At 40.2% G+C, this 23,287-nt stretch overlaps 1 protein-coding gene across 1 annotated transcript in view; it reads right to left on the bottom strand.

Annotated features, from left to right (window-relative positions):
* Nucleotides 1–1,153: 1,153 nt before the first annotated feature.
* Nucleotides 1,154–23,287, bottom strand: part of prlh2r (prolactin releasing hormone 2 receptor) — a 64,259-nt gene continuing 42,125 nt past the window's right edge. Inside the window, exon 2 of the mRNA XM_028821407.2 lies at nucleotides 1,154–3,639. Coding sequence (XP_028677240.2) covers nucleotides 2,471–3,610 — 1,140 coding nt within the window. The 5' untranslated portion in view covers nucleotides 3,611–3,639 and the 3' untranslated portion in view covers nucleotides 1,154–2,470. The remainder of the gene's footprint in view (nucleotides 3,640–23,287) is intronic.

The following is a 23,287-nucleotide window of genomic DNA, read 5'->3' as shown; positions in this document are numbered from 1 at the left end:
GCATCACCATCTCTGGTCTCCCATGCAGAACATGTGTGTCACAGGAGAAGTGGCCATTCTGGGTGACACTGGCCACAAGTTGACGTTGTTTGCAGACGGTGCATTTGTGATGTCATTAGGCCTACGTGACAACAGTCTCTATAGCTCATGTATTGTGTATTTCATAGGACCAGTAACATTTCAGTGTTCAGAGAACAATGGAGCACTAACTGGACCCCCTGATTGCCACGGGGTATTTTGCACAATAAGTAAAAGGTCTGAAGATTGCAAATCTGTGCATAATGCGGTTTATTTAATGAAGACACGTATATTCTAACTCAGGGGTAGGCAAAATTGGTCCTGGGGGGCCACAGTGGCTGCAGGTTTGTTGTTCTTTGGTCACCTTTTCCTTGCAGTCCAGCTTACTGGATGTTTTGCAGTACTGGTAAATACATGTCTGGGTTTTGTTAAATTAATAATTTTTGTTGTAATTGTAAAAGAAAAGAAAATCAAAATATTGGCTACAAAGAATACATCATGGACACCACTCTGAACTGTGTGTCCTCTTTTGATCCAGCCTGTCCCTTTAAAGCCTGCACCTCTGCCTTGTTTGTATTGTGCCCTTAATTTTAAGAAAATCCTTCATTTTGCTCTTCCTTGTTGATGTCCACCTTGCTGAAGACCTGGTAAGCCTACAAGCATTGCACAAAATGAAGTTTGTTCACAAAGATGTCTTGCTTCCGTCCAGTTCATTTCACTCACACTGCAGCTTAACATCCATCTGCCCATCCATTTTGTACCCAACCTCAGGACCATGTAGGCCAGCAACATTGGGAAGAAGTAAGGTAATGACCCCGGTTGGACTCCAGCTGCAGCAGGGCACACTCATATCCTACACCCACTCGTATATGGCTGCTATGGCGTCATAAACTCACCTAAGCTGCAATGTGTGCAGGGCATTATCACCCCTGGAGCGATAGATGTCAGTCCCCCTGGGTTGCAGCAGTACTACGGTTGCCCACAGAGCTTCATGGGAATTGGAGTTCTGTAAATCAGTCCTGTTGGGTGCTCGTGGGTGCCACTAGGGGGTACTGCGGGGACTGGGGAGCCCTACTCCCTGGGGCTCCAGCCTTACTCAGAAATGCTCCCAAGCCAAGCCAACAGGATACCAGAAGTACTTCGAAGGATCACTTAAAAAGAGCCATCTGCCTTCATTCCCGGAGCCAGAGTCGGGAGGGAGAGGACGACGCTCAATGCTTGCTTAAAGAGGAGTGGAGGCGGAAGGTTAGAGAGATGTGCTCTGTGCTTTGTTTATTGTGCTGTACTTATTATACTGTGCTGCTTGTGGGAACAGTTTGGGAAGCGTTTCCCACCTGTAAGTAAAACGTGTGCTGCTGGACTTGTGCCTGTGTCTATTGTGTTGGATGTTGGGGAGCTGGTGCACCCTCTGGTGGTCACAAATAAATGAGTGGTACACATAGTGGACTGCGACAAGCCAAAAGAAAGAGCCATCTTCATCTTGACAGAAGAGCTTAACTCTGAGTGAGAATGGCTGACCCCTTCATCTCCAAATACAGAACTTTCACTATATGAGCTTTTATTCTTTTATATTTATTTATATAATCATAACGCTTCCATTGCTGCTACTCTACTGTATGTTCTTCTCATATTAAAAGCTGGCAGCAAAAAAAGCTTTAATGTGCTGCTAATGACACACAAGTATTCATACACTTGAAGCTAAATGGCTTATAACACAAAGTGCACCCTGACGTCCGTCTCCTTTCCCTGGGCATTAATAAAACATATCTTGTTATTTTCACATTTGCATCCCAGGCATACCTTTATGGAGAACTTCACATGTCTCAAAGCAAATCAGATGGCTGGCGGGGTCTCGTACAATGTAATAAAGTTGTCACATTTCTCGGCTAATTATTATTTGGCCACATTCTGAGAAACTGCACAACGTCTGATGCTGAATGAAACTTTTGTTCCACCAGCCACCCCTCCAGCCACTCTGTTTCTTATCCTATCAGTCACCATCTCCTCAACTCTCATTACCCCCTTAACTCTTTCACCTTCATCCATCAAACCTGACTCTTGCAAGATTGTCTGCATGTATTAGCGTTTGTTAAAACTGTGCATCTTAATAAAAATTTCAGCAAATCAACCTTTGTTTTTATATAACACCTTTCTTCATGAACACCACCACAAAGCACATGCTCAGATTGCAAAATACATGAAGAAGCTTGTTGACGGTCCATAAGAGAACCAGACAGAAAACTCAAATGCAAATACTTATTCCTCACAAGTAAGACTGCAGTAATGAAAGGCACTATATCAATGAAAGCTTCACTATTTTCAACCTCTGATCAGGGAGCATTCATGCATAATAATTATGTGAGAAAACTGATTCATTTCTAGCCATGCTGTGAAGTCCACGATCATTCTGCTGAAGGAGAAGAGTTGTTGTCCTGGGACTCCTTTTTAAATTTTAGTGGCAAGAATAAGGTCTTTCCACCACCAGCTGGTCAGTATTCATCATCGGAATGTCCACCAAAGTAGAGCAGGTGTGCAGCCGGGTCAGGCGGTGAGAGGTGATGGTGCTGCTGCTGCCAGTGTGCTGTTGGCGCCTTTGCAGGTGGCGTGGATAGAAGTACCTGCCCAGGTAAAAGCGAAACTTGTCATGAAGGGAAGCGTAGATGAAGGGGTTGTAGCAGGCAGAACTCATGGCCACCAGATGGCAGGACACCTGCACCACATTGATGTAACTCTTGTCCAAGATGACAAAATCGACATCCAGATCCCGGATTAGGTTGACCACTTGCAGAGGTAGCCAGCAAAGGGCAAATGAGAGCACAGAGATCAGTAGTAGCCGGAACGTCTTGCACTTTTTACGTGCCCATCTCTCACGGTTGGAGGATGCCGTGACAGCAGCGCCAGGCACGCTCCGTTTGCGTAGGTGGCGGGAAATGGCGCAGTAGGAGACAGAGACAGCCGACAGTGGGATGAGGTAAGAGAGAAGGAGGATACAGCAAGAGTAGATGAGTCTCTCCTGATCCTGCTCTGCCCAGAACTCCTCACAAATGGTCATGTTGTGGCCAGTGGGGCTGAGGTCAAGGTAGCTTGTGTGGAGTGAGGTGGGAGATGAGAGTGCCAGTGAAGCCAGCCAAATGGCACATACCAAGTAAAGGCAACAGCGCCGACTGATTCTTCTGCGAATGGGGTAGGCCACCACCACATAGCGGTCCACAGCAATAGCAGTGAGGGACAGGACGGCCACCAAAACGGTGGCGACCTGCATGAGCATGACAAAGTGGCACATGAAGCTGCCGAAAAGCCAACCACGTAGCTCAAAGGCATAGGAGGCAGTCAGCGGTACACAGAAGAGGCACATGATCAGGTCAGCTGCTGCCAGGTTACCAATCAGGAAGTTGGTGGTACTGTGCAGCTTCTTTGTCAGGGCAATGAGAAGAATCAGCAGCAGATTGCCAATGCAAGCCACGAGCACTAGGAGGGTGTACAGAGGGATAAAGAGAGGCTTGAGGAGGAAGAGGAGGTCCAAGCCAGCAAAGGAGGAGTAGGCGGTGGAGAAGGAGGCGTTCATCCAAGTCTCATTGAGATCAGGACCCATGTCTGCCAATGAGCAAGGCACGTCGAGAGCTGCAAGAGAGGAGAACAGCCTTTAGCACAAGGAAATCCACATTTTCACTTCATAATAACCAATGAAGGGCTGCACAGTGACGCAGTAAGGAAACTGGAGTTTGTGTCCTGAATCCTCACTGCGTGGAGTGTTCATGTTCTCCCCATGTCTGTGTGGGTTCCCTGCAGATACTCCTGGTTTCCTCCCACAGTCCAAAGACATGCAAGTTAGGTGGATTGGTGATATTAAATTGTGACCAACGTGTGTGTGGGTGTCCACCCTGCAATCTACTATCCGGGGTTTGCTCCTGCCTTGGGCCCTATGCTAACTGGTGTAGGCTCCAGCAGACCACTGTGATCCTGTTCAGGTCAAAGCTGGTCAGAATATAAAAAAATTAACTGATGATTCTTGGTTTGTTCTTTACTGCTACATCTCACTTCCAGTGGTTTCATGTTGTTATCCTTAGTCATTCATAAAAAATTGACTAAAATATGAAAATTCAACATTAAAATTGTTTGGCTTTGCTTTGTAGAGAGATTATAGGACTATCTACCTCACTAGCTGACAGAAATGGGTGCTAGGGTCTGTGTTTGTGTTATGTTATATTTAACTTTGCTAATTTTTTAAAGCAGAATAAACTTTTTTTGGAGTTTGAATAAATATTCATTGGGAATGTAACTATATTACTGTTTCCTTTGTTACTTTTTGGTTGAAACCTTTAGAATTGAAAGTATTATTATGTTTTCTAAGCTGCCATTTAGTGTTTTGTAGTGCTGTTGCTACCACACAACAATTCACTGCTAGGGGACACGACCCCAGAAGAAGAGCCACTTGACGTCACCGGTGCATAAAATTATAAGCTGGGACTGCGTGTTTCCTCATTGTCCAAGGCTGTGGATAAACTTTGAGAGACTTTTTTTGTGATTTACTTTGCTTAGAGATTTCAATTTGACTAAGACTTCTTACGAGGGTAAATCAAAAAGTAAAGGCAATTGGAAAATTACCTTGTACACACAATGGCTAGACGCTAATGCAATGAGACATGTTTTTTGGTGGCTTATGGGTAGTTCAGCCTTACACACCACAGCGCTCTGCCATTAGTCCAGTTGAAACCAAAGTTAAATGAATGTGGATGCTCTGCTGCGGGATTGCACCATTGATGAACAGCATGCAGTAGTGAGATTTGTTTGGGCAGATGGAAACCTGTTACTAAATGCTGACTTGAAATACTTATGCAGTCAGCTAATTTGTGTTTTATATTTGTGATTAATTTAGACCACATTGCAGAGATCTGTTTTCACTTTGATATTAAAGAGTCTTTCTCTGTTGATCAGCGTCAAAAAAGCCAAATGAAATCCTCAGTGAATCGATGTTATATAATAATACAACTATGAAACCTTCCAAGGGCATGAATACTTTTGTAAGGCACTGTAGGTGTTGGCCATAATCAAAAAAGACACAACAGTGTAGATGATGGTCTTTGACTTTATGAATCCAAAAAGGAGCCAGCTTGATGTTTATTAGAGCCTCCATCATGAAGCCCAGGAGCGGTGTAACTTTTTCAGTTTTTTACGTTTAGAAGGGTTTGGGGCTGTTGGTGAGTACTGTACCGGCAGACTGCCATTGCTGAATGTGTCTGCAGAAAACTGCTTACTGGCTACTATACTGGAAACTGAAAGGTAGCACACAACGAGGGGAGCCGAGTGTGGATTTTCATGGTTTGATTAGTACAGTACAACGTGTTGGCATACCTCGAAATGGGTAGACCATAGGGTCTTGTAATAAAATGGCACAGAATATGAAGAGTTCTGTGCTTTGCAGTCTCGTGATATGCAGGTTAGTTTGATAGAGAGTGAACATTTGTATAAAAGGCTACACAAAATCAGCACAGCACCGTCTGTTATGGTGGGTTTAATATCTCGTATGAGGCAAATTCAGATTCTTATAAATGTCCTTCTGGTTTATATGAAATGTAAGTATTTCTCTCTCATGGGCTTTTGTAAAGTTTAAAGTATCTATCTATCTATCTATCTATCTATCTATCTATCTATCTATCTATCTATCTATCTATCTATCTATCTATCTATCTATCTATCTATCTATCTATCTATCTATCTATCAAACATATAAAACACAAAGTAATTGATCACAGAAGTGTTCAGCCCCTTCAAGTCAGCATTTGGCAGCCATGACATCCTTGACTCTGGGTGCTCAGGTTCCTGCCAGCTTTGTACATCTTCACACTGGCGTTTTTCTTCATTCTTCTTTGCTAAACTGCTCAAACTCTGTTAGGTGTTATGCTGATTTTGAGTGAACAGCCTTTTTCAAATTCAGTCATAAAATCTCGTTTGGACTGAGATCTGGACTCTGACTTGGCCACGCCAGGCCATTCACATTGTTGTTTTGAAGCCACTCCTGTGTAGCTTTGTGTTTGTGCTCGGGGTTGTTATCTTGCTGGAAAACAAATCTTCTTGCAGTTGGCATCAGGTTTTCGTCCAGGATTTCCCTGGATTGTGCTGCATTCATTTTCCTTCACAAGTCTCCTGGTCCTGCTGCAGAGAAGCATCCCCAAATCCTGATGCTGTCACCACTCTGCTTCACGATGGAGATAGTATGTTTTTGACAATGTGCAGTGTTCAAACATGGCATTTAATATGATGGCCAAGAAACTCAATTTTGGTCTAGTCATAACTTTCTTCCAGCTGACTAAATAGTCTCCCAGGTGCCTTCTGCCATTATCCCTCCCTCATAAAGCTTGCTTCTTTTTCTGGACGGCCTGTTGTAGTTAGATTTCCTTCTGTGCCACACTCTTTCCATTTCTTAATGTCAGATTTAACTTGACTACAAGGGATATTCACTGAATTGGATATTTTCTGGTCCCTGCCCGCTGACTTTGCTTGGAGTGTTTTTTTTTTTGTCTTCATTGTTTAGATTAGCCCACCATACTGATTGGCCACAAGTTGGACCTTCCAGATAAGGTGAATTTATACTGCGATCAGCTGAAAGCCCAGACAGATGATCTTCATTTTGCTAATTTGGTGACTTCTAAAACCAACTGGCTGCACCAATATTGATTTGCAGATATCACTTATGTGATGAATTACTTTGAGTTTTATATTTGTAATTAATTTAGACTGCTTTGCAGAAATCTGTTTTAATTTGGAAATTAAAGTCTCTTTCTGTTGATCAGTGCCATAAAGCCAAATTAAACCCGTGATTCAATGTTTGATAAAATTGAAATGTGGAAACTTCCAAGGGGTGGATACTTTTGTAGCCACTGTTTCTGGCATACTGTCCATAATTGGTGATTTAAGCTTCTACGGTTAATAGACCCCTCGCTGGCAAATGGTGTCTCATGGCATATTAAGCCAGAATTGAGTATCTGCTCCTCCAGAGAGACAGCGGTCCACAGATGGCGTAGAGCAAACAAGAGCGGCCATTCTAGAATTCTTCACCTTCTATTTTAGCCACAAGTCAATGAGTACAGCTGAGCAGTGATGAGAGCTCACTTCACAAAGACTCACAAGGTATGGTCTTCTTCTACCAGTTCTGGAGTCAGTCCTTCATACGTTTCACTTCAAAATGTTGTCTGTCATTATGTCTTGATTTCAGTTTTTGCAGCAGCAGCCCATGAAAGGAGTCCCAGGGTAAGCCTGTCGACTTTCTCTGTGGCAGCCACATGCATCTCTCTTCTTTTGAGGATTAGCACTTCAACAGGAGATGTTTTGGATGGGGTCCTCAGTTTTTATTTCTGTTCTTGATACTTAGGTCAAAACAGAATTGAAAGAAAGAAGGGTTTTGCAGATCAGTGACATCTGGCATTAGCAGCTGCAAGTTAAATCTGTTGAACCAGTCATGTAGGCCTAGTAAAGGTCACTGGCAAATTGCTTTCTTGGAGAAGAGCGCTTGTTTGTGAGACGAGAGCTGATGTCATACAAAACAAAGGAGTTGGCTGTACATTTAGGAAATAATATATGTTTCAAACACCCAACTTCTAAGACTTCACGTCTTAAGACTTCACTGAAAGTCGCTTGATTCTCTCATCTTCAGGGATACTAGAAGACTAAACTTTGTGGGCTCCACAATTTTAGAACAATAAAAAAAATGAAAACCTGGAGCAAAACTATGCTGTATCTGGTGGAAATCCATCCGTCTTTATTTGTTCAGGCAGTTTCTCAGACAGTCGAAGAAGAAAGCTGGCAGAGGCGCACTGTCTGGGCCCATTGTACTTGTTGAGCTGATTATTACTACAAATTGTTTATATTTGCTATTTGCTCTCTTATGACCTGTCATTGTCAGCTAAAGGCCACCAGTCATTTAGAAATGTTCTGACCAAAGGGCAGTGGATAAGCTAAGGCAGGAGCAAATGAGCCATGAATCACCCCTGGAAGACAGCTTATTTCCAATTAAGAAGTGGTGAGTCAGATGTCAGGAACCCTGGTGACTCCACTCAGACTCTAATTACTGAATGTGTTGAATCACTAGGTGTGATAATCTTTACACCATTTTCCCCTCTCCACTCAGTGAGTGTATGTGTGTGTGTGTGTGTGTGGCCTACAGTGAAGATTCCCATCTGTGTTCGCTTGATTAGCCAAATCACAGCATTCTTGCAAAAAAAAAAAAAAAAAAGAAAGTAAAACTGATTAAGAAGAGTGAAACCCATGGCTATAAAGGCTTAAAGAGGCTACAAAGAGAATTTTAGAAGAGCCATTTAATAGTAAAGTCACCAAGCAGTAAGCGAAGGTGTAAATCCTTGCATTGATATTAGTTAAGAGTGGACTTCGGCTCCAAAGAACCACAAAATATGGCAAAAAAAATGTATGGAGTAGAACTGTCAAACATTTAGTCCGACAGTGAATAGAAGGATGACCTTTATGATGCCAATGGTGACAGTAGTTAAATAAAGTGGGGAGGCATTGTGGTTAATGCTCCTACTTCATAGGTACAAAGACCTTATAAGGCTCAAATTCCAGCCAGGTCACTGTATGTCAGGAGCTGGCATGTTCTTTCTCTCAGGTGCACATGGATTTGTCCTCCATTTCTGTCCCAAATTCCAAAGACAGGTTAATGCCAGCTCTGAATTTCATGAGTCCACCATTAAGGTTGGTTTGTCCTTGATGGTCGCAGGACATGTTCAGCTTCTGTTGACTCCTACTATAAAACATGAGCCCCGAAAATAGATGTTTTTGAACAATTTCTTGAGCTCAGGTAACTCAACCCTGTAACAGAAATTTATGTAAATAAAATCTAAATACCCTCTATCTGTCGTTTGAGATTTTCAGGCTTAGTTTGATGTTGTTTGTTAATTTTGCATACTAAGAACATCATTTCAACCCTTGGATCGTGCCTTGTCTGTTTGTTTGTTTGCCAATCATGCAAAAACTGATTTTACACAAAGTTTTTCATGTAGGGTGTTGTAATTTGATGTGTACTCGGTCTCTCCAAAAGTATGTCTATGCTTCTCCAAATCATTAATTTTGGATGTTTCCTTTGACAAATGTTGGCAGTACCATGGGTCATACTGAAGAGCTCAGTGACTTTAAATGTGACACTGTCACAAGATGCCACCTTGGGCACAAGTCAGTATGTGAAATTGTTGTGCTGCTAGATCTGTCCCTCTCAACTGAAAGTGCTGTCATTGTAACGTGGAAGTGTTTTGTTTAAGAAGAACAACAGCTCAGCCATGGAGGGATGGACCACAAAACTCGCGGAGAGGAGTTGCCGAGTGCCAAAGCACCTAAAATTCACTTACACTTTTTTCATCACTCACAAAAGAGTTCCAAACTGTTTTTGGAAGCGACATCAGCACAGGAACTGTTCGTTGGGAGCTTCATGGGGGGTAATTCCATGGCTGGACAGCTGCACCCAAGCCTAAGCTCATTACGTGCAATGCCAAGAGCTAGCTGGAGTGGAAGTGTGCTCCCTATCTGGCAGTCAGATAGATGAATCTGGGTTTGGTGAAAGCCAGGAGAACACTTCATGTTGCCTACTGGAAAGTTTGGTGCTAATGGTCTGGGACTGTTTTTCAGGATTTCAGGGACTGGCATCTTGGGTTCCAGTGAAGCATACAAAGATATTTTGTGCACTTCCAGCACTGAGGTAACAGTTTGGGGAAGGTCCTTTTCTGTTCTAGCATAACAGTGCCTCTGTGCACAAAGCCAGGTCCATAAAGACATGGAGGAAGTTGAGGAGCCTACACACAGCCCTAGGCTCAACCCTACTGAACATCTTTGGGATGAATTGAAAAGCCGATTGCAAGCCAAGCCTTCTTGTCCAGCATCAGTGCCTGACCTCACAAAGGCTCTTTTGGATGAATGGGTACAACTTCCCTCAGACACTTCCCAAAATCTTGTGGAAAGCCTTCCCAGAAGAGTGGAGGCTATTATCACTCCAAATAAATTCATATTAATGCCCATGTTTGCAGAATGGAATGTCCTACAAGCTCATATAAGTGTGATGGTCAGGTGTCCACAAACTTTTGGCCATATAGTGTACGTTTATATGTAGGGTATGCTGGTTGAAGCTAAAATATACATTATATGGTGTTTTAAAAATTTCAACAGGGTGGGGGGAGGGTATAATGGGAATGGGGGGCAACCTAAAAACTGTGCATTATTCTAAAATGGCTGACTCAATCTTTGTGAAATTTTGCATGTACAGTGTCACGCATGTGTGTCAGAGGGTCACCTTCCGGGCTCATCACTGGGTCACCTTCCCAGTACACAAGGGGGTGCTGCTGCTGCCGCTAACGATGTTATCAATTTTTCCACCCACAGCCCAGAGAAAGAACCCAGTGAGGGGCTGACTAAGCCCCTTCCGATCCAGTGACTATAAAGCCGAGATGCTCCTGACAGGGATTGTCTCTTTGCAGGCGAGTAGGATGCCAGAAAGAGCTCAGATTTGACCAGTGTCACCTACGCTTTGCTTGACTGTTCAGCGGTTCCATCTACATGGCATTTCCAAAATAGTGGGCAACAAATGCATCACTCCAAAATGGCTGAGACAAAGTTTTTGAAATTTTGTATGTGCATTACTGTAATCTAGAATTCAATGCCTTCTAAAAGTTCCACCAAGACATGGGGTTGTAATATAAGGAGGAGGTGCAAAACCAAAAGCGCACCATCACGCCAAGACGGTTCAGCCGATGGTGATGTATTCTTTAACTTCCAGCTGTTTTTCTCACATGGGCAACTGTATATGTCAGCAGCAGGAAGAATTTGTTTATACGAGGGTCCAACAAAAATCTAAATGATTGTCTTGAGATTCCAAATAACCCAATGTTAGGGGGAAAGTGCCATCCATACCACCATTATAGCTCTCTCTTTGTATTTGCTATGAGGGAAGCTTCATAAAAGGATATAAGGAGGACAAAGTGAAGTTATTATACCAGAATAACATTTTTTTTTTTAAAAAAAGGAGCAGGAAACATCTTAAGATGATAACGTGAGATGATGAGGAGTAAGCAAGTAATTCTAGGAATGGTTACGTGAAATCAGAGACATAGGTCATCATCAGAGACATGGAGTACATGTCGGACAGGACACTAGCGTTTCAGCCATCATTGACAACAGGGTCAACATCTATAAAAACACAGAAATATTTGCTTTCCTACCTTAACCCATTATACAAGTTTATCTGGACAAGGCTGGGTGCTTCAGTTAGTATGAAATGAAACATTTCAGGTGCCAGCACTCATTGAATGCACCACATGCTGTAGCTAACGTTGTCAAATCCGCTTATCCAATTCTGTGCATGTCGGCTTCTTTTACAATGTGTCACTGATTTAGCACTTTCATTGTTCTTGAGAATAACACTTCAGAATGCAGTAACGTGGCCACATTCACCGAGAACTGGCTGCCAATGAACCTGAAATTGTTGTTGGAGAAAACCAGCTGAGCTGTAGAGAAGAGGAAGAAGGAGAATATGCGATGGCGGCACAGGAGGTGACTGGGATGAGATCTGGGCCCAGTCTCCGGGAACTGGGAGGCAGCAGTAGTTCACTAAGCACTGCTTCACTATGCCACCCTGTGTGTTTGGAAATGACATTACATTTTTTTTTAAGAAATTTGAATTATGAATGATGTTGCCACAGACCAAATAAGGAATTTTCACATTCGCTTAGAGATTAAAAGAAAATGAAAGTAAAGCGGGGAACTCATATTTACCTAATCAAAATTCATCTTCAATATTAGAAATGTCATCTTGCATTATTTCTTTTGTGAGAAGTGTATATTCATTTAAAAGAGAAAGGAAAAAAAAGTAATAGTTAAATATGTGATACTGTGAAAAAAGTGGCCTTTTAAAAACCTTCAATTTATATGAGGAGCAGCTGAAGTGAATGAAAACACTTTATATGAGATCATATTTTACTAAAAATCCTCACCACTTAGAGTTTGATCAAGGGTTCTCCAAAATCATCTACCTGCTTTTATGCTTCAATAATTAGTCAATGAAATATTCATATTATTTTTGCAAATAATTATTAAAATCTATTCATGTTTTGAACAAACATCTTCTTCTATAGAGTCACAGAAAGGCAGAGCCTTCAGGAAAGAATCCAGGATAGATGCCACTCTTCAGCAGCCTCACACACAGCCGCTCACGCATGGCCAATAAGAATGTGAGAAATTTGACAAACAAGAGAAGACCACTCAGTCCATTGAGCCCGTTTGTTTAGCTGATAACTAAGCTGTCCCAATATCTCATCCAGAGGCTTCTTAAAGGTTGCCAAGGGTTCTGCTTCAGCTATATGGCTCAATATTTTGTTCCATTTCCTATAACTCTTTGAGTAAAGAAGTGCCTCCTGACACCATCAGTCCTCAATGCACTTCCCCTTAATTTACTCAAAGAGTCCTCAAATATGTGATTCACCATTAAGTTGAAATAATTGTATTGGATCTGCTTTACAAATGCTTTTGATTATTTACAAGATCTGGATTAGGTCCCCACACAGTCTCCTCTGCTTGAGTCTAAACAGTTTTAAATATCCGAGTCTGTCAGACTACGACATGTCCTGAAGTCTTGGGATGCACTTAGTTGCTCTCCTCTGCACAGCTTCAGGTTCTGCTATGTCTTTCTCGTAGTGTGGCGAGCAGAACTGCACACAATATGCCACATGCCGTCTTACCAGAGCATTATATACTTTGAGCATAACATCCCTCGATTTATATTCGACACATTTTACGATATAACTTCTAACATTTCATTTGCCTTTTTAATCACTTCATAAGCCACAGAATCCTTTCCAGATGTTGCTTCTTGTAGGACAGTGTCTTCCATCTTGCATTTGTAATTGATGTTCCTTGTGACCACATGTTGTAGTTTTCCTACAATAAACTGTGTTTTCCAAGTGTTCAACCAATCCAGTAGCTTGTCAAAGTCTTTCTGAATTGTTTTTGATGCCTCCTCAGTGTCTGTCATTCCTCTGATTTTAGTACCATCTGCAAATTTAACAAGTTTACTAACGATCCCAGAATTAATGTAATTAATATAAATCAGAAAAAGTAATGGTTCAAGAACAGACCTCTGAGGAACTTCAGTGATGATCTTATTGAACATGGAGCATTCTCCTCTTATCTGTAGTCTGTGTGTCCTGCCAGTGGGTTGTGTAGGTTACCTCTGATGCGTACAGCTTCAAGTTTAATAATTAATCTTCAGTGTGGGACTGTGTTGAAGGCTTTTTGAAAGTCTAAGTAAATGATGTTGTACGCTTCACGTTTTGTCAACTATTAAAGTTGCCTGTTCAAAAAGTCTAAAAGTTTGGTTTGGCAAAATCTTCCTATTACAAAGCTGTGTTGCCTGTTATTTGGTATTTTATTTTCATATAGGCACTTTCTAATTTATTTATTATTATAGTTTTCATAGTTTTGCTTGGTACTGCAGTAAAACGTATTGGTCTGTTATTACCAGGATCATATTTGCAACTTCCCAGTCCTCCAGTAGGTCTCCATTCTAAAGTGACTCCTCAAATAAGAGTTTATAGGTGGCATCTGTCACTGCAATTAGTGAAATCCCACCAGCTCCAGCGGTTTGTAAGTCTTCAGCATTTTGAGGGTTTGAAGCACATCTGTCATTTCTATTTTAAAATCTTGAAACTCAAAGTTTACTTTTACTTCTGTATGAGGCATTCTGTTGGTTTCTTCCTCTACAAATTATTGGGTGAAATATTTGTTAATTTTATTTACTATTTCCTTCTCAGTTACAACAATTTATCCTTTTTTATCCTGGGGTGACTTGTACTCAAAAAATTACTTGCTGCTTGATTTGGCTTCACTATCAATTCTTTTTTTTTGTCTCTTTTGACATCTCGATTGCTTTTTTTGACTTCTTGCTGTAGAATCCTACTGCTGCAAGTCAGAATTTTTTGTCTCTTTTTAAATTTTATTTTATAGTGATATTTTCAAGTTTACTTTTTTAATAATGTCCTTATTTATCCATTTGGGATGATTTTTTGGTCTTTTATCTTTATTACCTTTTAGAATGTATTTGTTTTCATGGTATTGCATGTATTTATGTGTATTTTATATTTTACTGTCAATCTTAAATTATTATTTTTTGTATTTTTATGTATTTTGCATTAAGTTTGTAATTGTGTTCTATGATTTGTTTCTTTATGGGTGGAGCCCTAGGAGGCAGGGCCACCCGACTTCATTGCTGCCGAGTTCTCCTTCTGGCTTTATATTGTGCTAAGAAAGGTGCATTCAGCAGCAGAGCATTGAGCTTGTATTTGGAGTTAAGTGAGTATTGTTATTTCTTGATATTTCTGATGTCTGGGATTTTTTTGTGCGTCTGGTTATTGGATTGTGCTGATGGATTGTGTATTGGGATTTGTTGTCTTTTAGGAAAGTTCTTTTTGCCCTTTTGAATATTAATTGTTATTTTCAATTTTGTTAACAAATGTTCATCTTTAATATTGATACTTTATTTTACTTGTCTTTACAAGCCATGACTCTCTCTCATTATGAGGCATTTTTGAGTTATACAGTATTTTGGGGCTTTCTTTGCATTTTGAACTTGTAAAGCCAGCTCCCTATTTTTGGGGCCTGCGCTGGGTGAAGCCTTTAGGTAGCTGTTGAGACTTAGCTGGTTTAAAGTAAGTATGGTAATTTTGGAGTGCTGGGACCCCATTTTGCTATATGTAGGCCTCCAACTCACAACATTTATTTTAAGTGTAGATCAGATGTTTTTTGAAGTGGTGCCATCTATCATTGGGTACTTGCTGAATTTTTACTTTTTAATTTTGTATTTTCTAGATAATTCCTCAACCCCATTGATCTCTGCTTTATGACAATTATCTTTGTTTTAGTAAACAGTTTTGTGTTTTCAAAGATGATCTCAAATCTCACCATGTTCTAATCACATTAATTGTCATTAATTAATTTAACTTTCATTGCTTTGGATACAGCTAGCAACTGGATAACCTGGGAAAAAATGTACATGGACACATGGAGAATGCATGTTCTCTGCAAAACCAATGACTGGGCCAGCAGTTGAACCCACGTCTTTTGGGCTTCAAATAGGCAGCACTGGCCACACCAAACCACATACATTATGAAAATGGCTGTGCTCGGTGAGTCCCAGTTATTCACATGCTTTAAATATGTTATAGTATGGTTCTTGTCAACTTTCCAATTAGGTTATCCACTCCAGGATAGCAGTGGATAGACAGACAGACAGAACTTTGTTGCAAGGGGGAGATTTATCTTTTTACAGAAGCTGATCAAATATTATGAAAAAACAATAACAAAAGCCTCCCCTGAAATACACATAAGAATTGTGAAAAAGTAGTAAAGGTGAGAAATTCTTATGGTGTGCTTTCCTTTTTATCCATGCATGATATCTCACCATTATATCTCATCTGGCCTGTTCTTTCAAACGTATCCGACTATAAGACGTGGCAGTGCATCTTTGACTCTCATCACCTCTTGTGTGAACAGTGCTCCTGTTTTCTGCCTTCATTACACTTCCCTTTCATTTTTTTCTATTTCTTCGAGTTTCTGACCCACTGCTTACATTTAGATTTATCTAGCTGGCTGGAATTTTATCCAAAACAAAATTCTTAGTGAAACTACTACAATATTTCTGCAAATGGAGTACAGAGGAAGTGAGTCAGGGGTGACTCCTTTGTGACTTATGTTCTCGACCCTTAGCCTTTAATCTGCATTATTAATTTCCATTTACATCACCATTCTGTGACATGCAGAACTGGCAGTTGTGCTTATAACATCCACACAAAGTATGGAGTGAAAATGATGGCAAACAGTTGCCTAATTTGAATGTGATGTGATTCATTCCAGAAATGAACTCTAAATGCCTCTGCTGTTGTTCTCATACTAAAATGTACATTAATTGCAATCTATAACATAAAACGTTTATCTTTAGAAATAAAATGCTTCTCCTGCAGTGTTCTTGCATAAAAGGTGACTGAGAGCATGATGGAGCAATGGTTACACCTGCCGCCTTACAGCTTCCTAGTCCTAGGTTTGAATTCTGGACCCATTTGTTGGGTTACAGCCAGGGGTTTCCCTCTGGCTTGTGTTTATTTTCTTCTTTATTGGGTTTTTGTTCTTTTCAAATGAATATTTTTCATATTTTATGTCATTTCTGTTTTTTTTTGGTTTATTATATAATATTTATGTCTGGGGTCTTTAAATGTGACTCCATTCCCTGTACTTTGTGGGTGGAGCCCCAGGAGGCGGGGCCACCCTGACATCACTGCTGCTGCGCCTTTATATTCAGTCAGACAGAGTAAACAAGCAGTGGATCATTGAGTTTGTGTAGGAGTTCTTGTGTGCATTGCATTTCTTGTTATTTCCTTTCCTTCTGGTGTTCTGGGTATTTGTTTCTGTTTTTGGATTGTTGCTGACTATTTTTACCTGTTGGGACTTGTTTGCCTTTAGATCACTTTTTTAGCCATATCCGATTTTTAGCCATATCTGTTTTGTCTTTTCCTGTTTTTCCCCTTTCTTTTTGATTATTTAATAATTTGTTCATTTATGAAGATTCATCATTGCCCTTATATTTCAGTAGTCAGAAGTTTTATGGTCACCCTATACCTTTTAGGGAATTGTTGATATATTTGGGACTTTTGTTGAATTTAGAACTTTTAAAGTCATCAGGCCCAAACCTGCAGGTAGTAGTTGGGGTCTGACAAACTTGAGGTAAGCATCTTCTGGACAGGCTAGTGAGAGTTTTGGCCTGCTTTTGGCACTTTTTGGAAGCCTCACCCCCTTTTGCCATGTCTGACGTTTTACAATACCATTCACTTTCTGTGTCAAGTTTGTGTCTTTTCCCTTTGCTGTGTGTTTTTTGGTTTGGGTCCTCTGATTTTCACTTTCATATTCTAAGGCTGTGCATGTTTGGTTGTTTAGTGTAGGGGTCCCCAACCCCCAGTCCGCGGCCCACTACCGGGCCATAGCCGTCTGACAGCTGGGCCGCGAGAGAACTGCCGGCAACGGAGACTCACTCAGACTTTTCAGAACGCTTGGTGTGAGGGACTTTGCAGCGGCGCAGAGAGAGGAGAGAGACTGAGGTGAGAGAGTATTACAACAAAGTATTTTGATGGTCCCGACAGTTTCCTCATATGACATGAGTCTATAGAAATCTCATTACTATGAAGTACATTCGGCAGATACCTTCATTACAATGAAGTGACTTTGAAATGCTTGAATGAATCATCCGCAGAGCAGTTAGATCTGTGGTCGCAGCTCAGATGTGCACATTTGCACAACGACCCCCAAACAGAAACATTGTAAAAAAAAATTCTTTCTTCGGACTTTCCTCGTACTGTTTTTTTTGCTGTTTTTGTTTTTTTGTGGTTTTCAGTGATACCTTTTGCTTATTGCTTGTCAACATCTGAAAAACATCCATTAGAATTTAACTCATTGTCACCCTCCTATAGAAACGGCAGACACGAAATCTTCTTTAAGGAGATTAAATATTACTGAAGAAAGCAAAAAAAAAAAACTAAAACAGCCAAATGGGGCTATGCATACGAACTTAAAAAGTTTAAATAAAACAGAAATATATACCTTTATTTTTACTTCCTTAACTTGTGGAGGGTGTATCCTGTAGCAAAGCCCTAACTTTTTTCATGAAAGCCCCTTTCAGTCAATAAGCCTTAAAAACAGGTGTAAAGCTAAACTTGCAGCACCGCTATTCAATTACACTTGCCTAACGCCTCTCCTAAGGGGAGATACTGTGGGATTTGGGCATCAGTCAAAGCACCAATCACAGGCCCGATTAGAAAGCGGGAAGCTGTGATTTGTCGTCTCCCTCCCATGTAACAATCACAGCCCGTGTTACAAAGCACTATGTATGTATGTGTATATGTATATATGTATATGTGTGTGTGTATGTATGTGTGTATATGTATGTGTATATATATGTTGATATGTGTATATATATATATGTATATATATGTGGATGTGTATATGTATATATATATATATATATATGTATATATGTATATATATGTATATGTAGATATGTGTATATGTAGATATGTATATATATGTATATGTATATATATGTTTACATAACCTCTTTAACACACTACTTGTCCACTGCGAAGCGCGGGTATTTTGCTAGTCAAATATATAAAAATGAAACTGGAGCAAAAAATGAATGTCAGTAATGGACTCTGCAGCTGAGTAAAAAACATGAAACACATAATAATCTTGACAAAACTTGCTTAAATAACAAGTACAATGTTAATAAAGTAACATAATCACAACACCCAAAGTGAAAAAGTCAAAGCAGAGGTTCTGAACATAATTAAAAAGCCTTTCTTTAACTACACTGAATTAGAAAAAAAATTAGTGCTGTAGAGCTTTTCTTTTACATCCAAAAACTTACATCTCGAGTGCAGTGTTAGGCCGGCGATATCCTGCATTTTGCTGCTGTCTGTTCCCATGACTAACAATGAGTGCCATTACCAACAACAACAACATGGCTCGTCCATTAAAAACTACGCAAAGCACTAAGGATCCCAAAAAAGTCTATAACAAAATGATAGTGCCACATTGTCATGAAAATACCATGATCAAATATAGCAATAATAAAGCAAAATTAATTACCGTATATACTCTAGTATAGGCTGACCCGAATATAAGCCGAGGTACCTAATTTTACCTACAAAAACTGGAAAAACTTACTGACTCGAGTATAAATCTAGGGTGGGAAATGCCCGGTGCATTCTTTAACTGCCTTCTCTGCATTATGCGGCCAGCCCTCTCTCTCTCTCTCTCTCTCTCGCTCTCTCTCTCGCGCGGCGCACATACGTGTGCGTGTGTGTGTGTTTGTCTCTCTCTCTCTCGCGTGCATGACGTGCGTGTGTCTGTGTCTCTCTCGCGCGGTGTGTGTGTCTCTCTGTCTCGCGGTGCGTGTGTGTGTCTCTCTCGCTCGCAGTGGGACCTGACTCGAATATAAGCCGAGGGTGACATTTTTCAACACATTTTGGGTGCTGAAAAACTATATTCGAATATATACGGTAGGCCAAATTCAGAAAAGAAAGGTAGTACATACAGTATTAATAAACAGATTATGATACCAACAACTGAGTATTGGATAATGGAAGCCTGCTGAGACTTTAGGTAAAGCCAAAGCTGTGAAAGTAATCTGTAAAGTTAAAGATCACCAATGAAATAGTTTATAAATTATGTTATATATTTGTTGGGCACATAATGAAATATCAACAAAGCAATAATAGCAATACTCAAAAAGAAAGCAGAGAAACAAAAGTGGAAATGATTTATATATGAAATGCTAAGGTGTGTCCGCCTGTCGTGTGTTTACTCTCATTAAGCTTCGATTTTAATCTTGAAGAAACCTTATGACCTGATACTTACTGAAATTCCTCCTGCTTCCAAGAAGCAGGACACGTAATGTCAGAGTCTCTACTGAAACAAAATGAATGTGCATTGTGACACATTTTACACACTTTCATATTAGAATTGAGTGCCATGTCCTGGTTGTAGAAGAAGTAAACAAAGACATTGAGAATAATGTTGTGGTGCGGCTTTGACTGGACATTCCAGGTGGTGCGCATTCTAAAAACTGAAGCAATCCAGAAGATTAGAGCATAAGACAATGCAAGGCTGAACATTCCATATGTTCTGTGCTCCTACATTCCAAATTCTCTGACATTTGTGTCCCGACCGTTATGATCCTTCAGATTCCAGGTGGTGTGAAATTTGAGATCAGAGCCTTCTGAGCCTTTACACCACTGGACGTTTTGAACTTTAATTATGTAGAAATCTTAGAGAAAGCATGATAAAGACTTTGAGATCAAAGCGTAGCACATTCATAGAAAGAAAACGATTGATATACAAAACTGGTTCCATTGCTCTCTGAGATGACATGTTTGAAAATTTTGTCTTCTAGTCATGTACTTACGGTTTACCCAATAGACGCCAACTCTCTGCAAACGTTTACTAGAAAATTGGGTTCAGAAAATAGATAGATGGGCAGTATGGGTGTTTTCCTCCAAGAACTTTAATGTTCTGAAGCTCTGAACACAAGTAATTGTACAGTGGACCCACTAATTCCTGAATAACTGATAAGGACTTTTCTTTTGTATTCTGACAAAGAAGCATTCTAAGTCTGCAGTATATTGGAGACTTTAATGTGCCAAATGTTTCAAACAGATCTTATAAACTCAGTACATCAAACAGGGAGAGGTGAATACATAAGCCATTCTTGTTCTCCTGTTGCAATAACAGGTTTTTAAGATTCATTTCATTATTAATTTTGATTTTGGTAATGTTCATTTATTTTAACATTGTTTTAATTATGAAATTTCACTGTCATTTTGTAGATCGTTTCTGGCCACAGACAGCATCATTTTGGTACTGGCAGTGACACCCTAGTTGATACCATATTGTTTCATAAAGTGCGACGTGTGACATCATCGCACAATAATATAAAAAAGACATAGCAGCACACCAAGCCGTGCAGAGGAGAGCAACCAAGTGCATTGCAGGACTTAAGGACATGTCCTACTCTGACAGACTCAGAGAATTAAACCTGTTTAGTCTCAAGCAGAGGAGACTGCATGGTGGCCTAATCCAGGTATTTAAAATCCTCAAAGGCATTTATAATGTAGATCCAGCAACATTAGTCTTAAGGGTGAATCACATACTCAAGGACATCAGTGGAAATTAAGGGGAAATGTGTGTAAGACTGAAGTCAGGAAGGACATCTTTACGCATAGAGTTGCTGGAACAAATTACAGAGTCATGGAGTTGAAGCAAAAACCTTGAGAACCTTTAAGAAGAATCCAAATGAGATATTGGGACAGCTTAGCTATTAACGTAACAAACGGACTTGATGGACTGAATGTTCTCCTCTCATTTGTCAAGTTTCTTATGTTCTTATAAAAGATGCCAACATCCCCTCTGTCCCGTGTCCAGGTTTCTGGATAAATTCTAACAGACTCATATGCTGGTGACTTTTCTTTTGGTTCTGGGTTTTGACCTTTGACTGTGCTATTTAGTCAGTGTGTTGGGCTTTGTTAATGGATGATATGAATTTTAGTTTTGACGTTGGTCCATTATAACATTCTGATTTTTCTTGCATCTCTCAGTCCTGTGATTTCGTGATCTGCCGGGCAGAACAACCTCCATTACAATATGCCCAAGAGAAAGACACGGCTCAGATCTGTTTATTTAATTAGGCCTTCATATCATTTCATCTCTATGGCATTATCATTCGAGTCTGAATGTGTGGGTTGCACTGGCTCTCACCTAATTAAAATCTGCTCTTCTTCAGCCCTTAAGCACTACAGCAACAAAAGCAGGAAGGAGAAGAAGAAGCTCCATTATGATGCTTGGGGCTTAGAGTGAGATGCACCCCCGATTAAGGATGCTGACTTCCACCTTTATGAAGTGTACTTCTTTAAATTACCTGTATTAATGTTTCACTTGTACATTAGGAAAAGTCATCAGGAGTAAAAGCTTTTTAAATTGTATGATAGAAAGCTTGAATGGTTTTTGCCACCTGGGATGTTTACATGATAAAAGTGTAGCCGCGATTAATTAATTAAATGGGAGATTTTAATCTGTGACTCACCTGGGAAAGGCAACAGCAGGACTGAGAGTAAAGCCGAAGGTAAAGCTCTGTGATTTTTCATTTAGAAAGATCATATGCTGCACATACCTGGACATTTTTGTAGTCAATGCCCTCCACGTGCTTGAGCATTCAGCACAGCCTGCACATCACAGTTTCGCCACATGTCACACTTTTAGAACTTTGGCACTGGATAAATGCAGATGGGATTCTGATAATTACACTTCATCATGATTCCTTAAAAAAGACTTCTCACATTCTAAAATGACTGCATTACAACCAGGAGGCAGATAAAGAGACATAAAACTCTCTACGAATGATTCAGGCTGAACAGAACGTTCTCGATAGTCCCAGCCTTAGTTTACATGTCTATTAGGGAATTCATCAACAGAGGTCGTCAGTAAGCAGAACTGTAGACTTCGCACGTGTAGCCAAATTTACAGCCTATGTTCTGGAAATCAATTAGGTGGTGGGCCATGACTCCCCCCAAGTACAATTCCGCTACTTCCACGTGAGTTGTAATTTGAATAAAATCCATACTGTAGTCATCATGCACAAAATGCTTTGCAAATGACAAATGACCTGCTTGAAAAAAATGAAACCTGCCCTGCATAACTTTCCAAACAGTGACGCTTTTAGACTCGAGGGTTTGGTTTATGTGCTTGGCTTTTTAATTGCAGCTAGGTATTATTCTGAGAAAAAAAATCGTTAATCTTCCACTCTGTTACTGAGTAGTGGATCAGCCCTTATACATGAGGACCATGGCAATCTGGGGGGCATCAGACGTCACTTAGGACTCCGGCCCTATTCTCTCCATGTATGTGTTACCTGCTACAAGCTGTCAGGTTCAACACGCTGTTGAGTGTCCTTTTGTATCTGCATTTCTGAGTAATATTTGCACTTTTTTATTTTTGTTTTGTTTCCTAAACATCCTCCATTTTTTTGGATGGTCTTGGCATCATCATGTCACTAACACAGTGAAACAGCCCAGCTGCTATGGTCATTGTGTCTTTGTACTAAAACTAGGCCTGCAAATTGGTGTTAGTCTTACTGAACAGGTAGAAAATTCTTTGTTATTTGTGGTGATTATTCTTTGGAGACCTATAATGTTTTATATGGTGTACCACAAGGATCTATTCTGAGTCCGCTGCTTTTTTCAGTCTAGATGCTTCTATTAGGTCAGACTGTCTCAAAATGCAAGGTGAGCTACCACAGCTATGGAGATGACACACAGCTTTATTAATCCATAGCGGCCGATGACCCTGACCTCTTGGCTTTCTGATCCTGTGTCTTACTTGAATTTTGGAATGGATGAGCAGTAACTTTTCTCAAACTAAATAAACAGAAAACAGAAATTTTAGTGATTGGCAAAAATGGACATAGTGAGGGTATTAGAAATAAACTCTTAGGCTTTAAAGTCAAGTCAGAGGTAAAGAATTGACTCTGACCTAAATTTTAAATCACATATCAATCAGATTACTAGGACTGCATTTTTTCACTTAAGGAAGATAGCTAAAGCTAGATGTCTTATAACTTTACAAGATGTTGAAAAATTAGTTCACGCTTTTGTTTTTAGTCAACTAGATGACTGTAATGCACTCC

The sequence above is a fragment of the Erpetoichthys calabaricus genome, chromosome 16 (assembly GCF_900747795.2).
Source record: "Erpetoichthys calabaricus chromosome 16, fErpCal1.3, whole genome shotgun sequence".
NCBI lineage: Eukaryota > Metazoa > Chordata > Cladistia > Polypteriformes > Polypteridae > Erpetoichthys > Erpetoichthys calabaricus.
The sequence above is the reverse complement of the archived record's forward strand: the minus strand, read 5'-3'. Positions and strand labels throughout refer to the sequence as shown.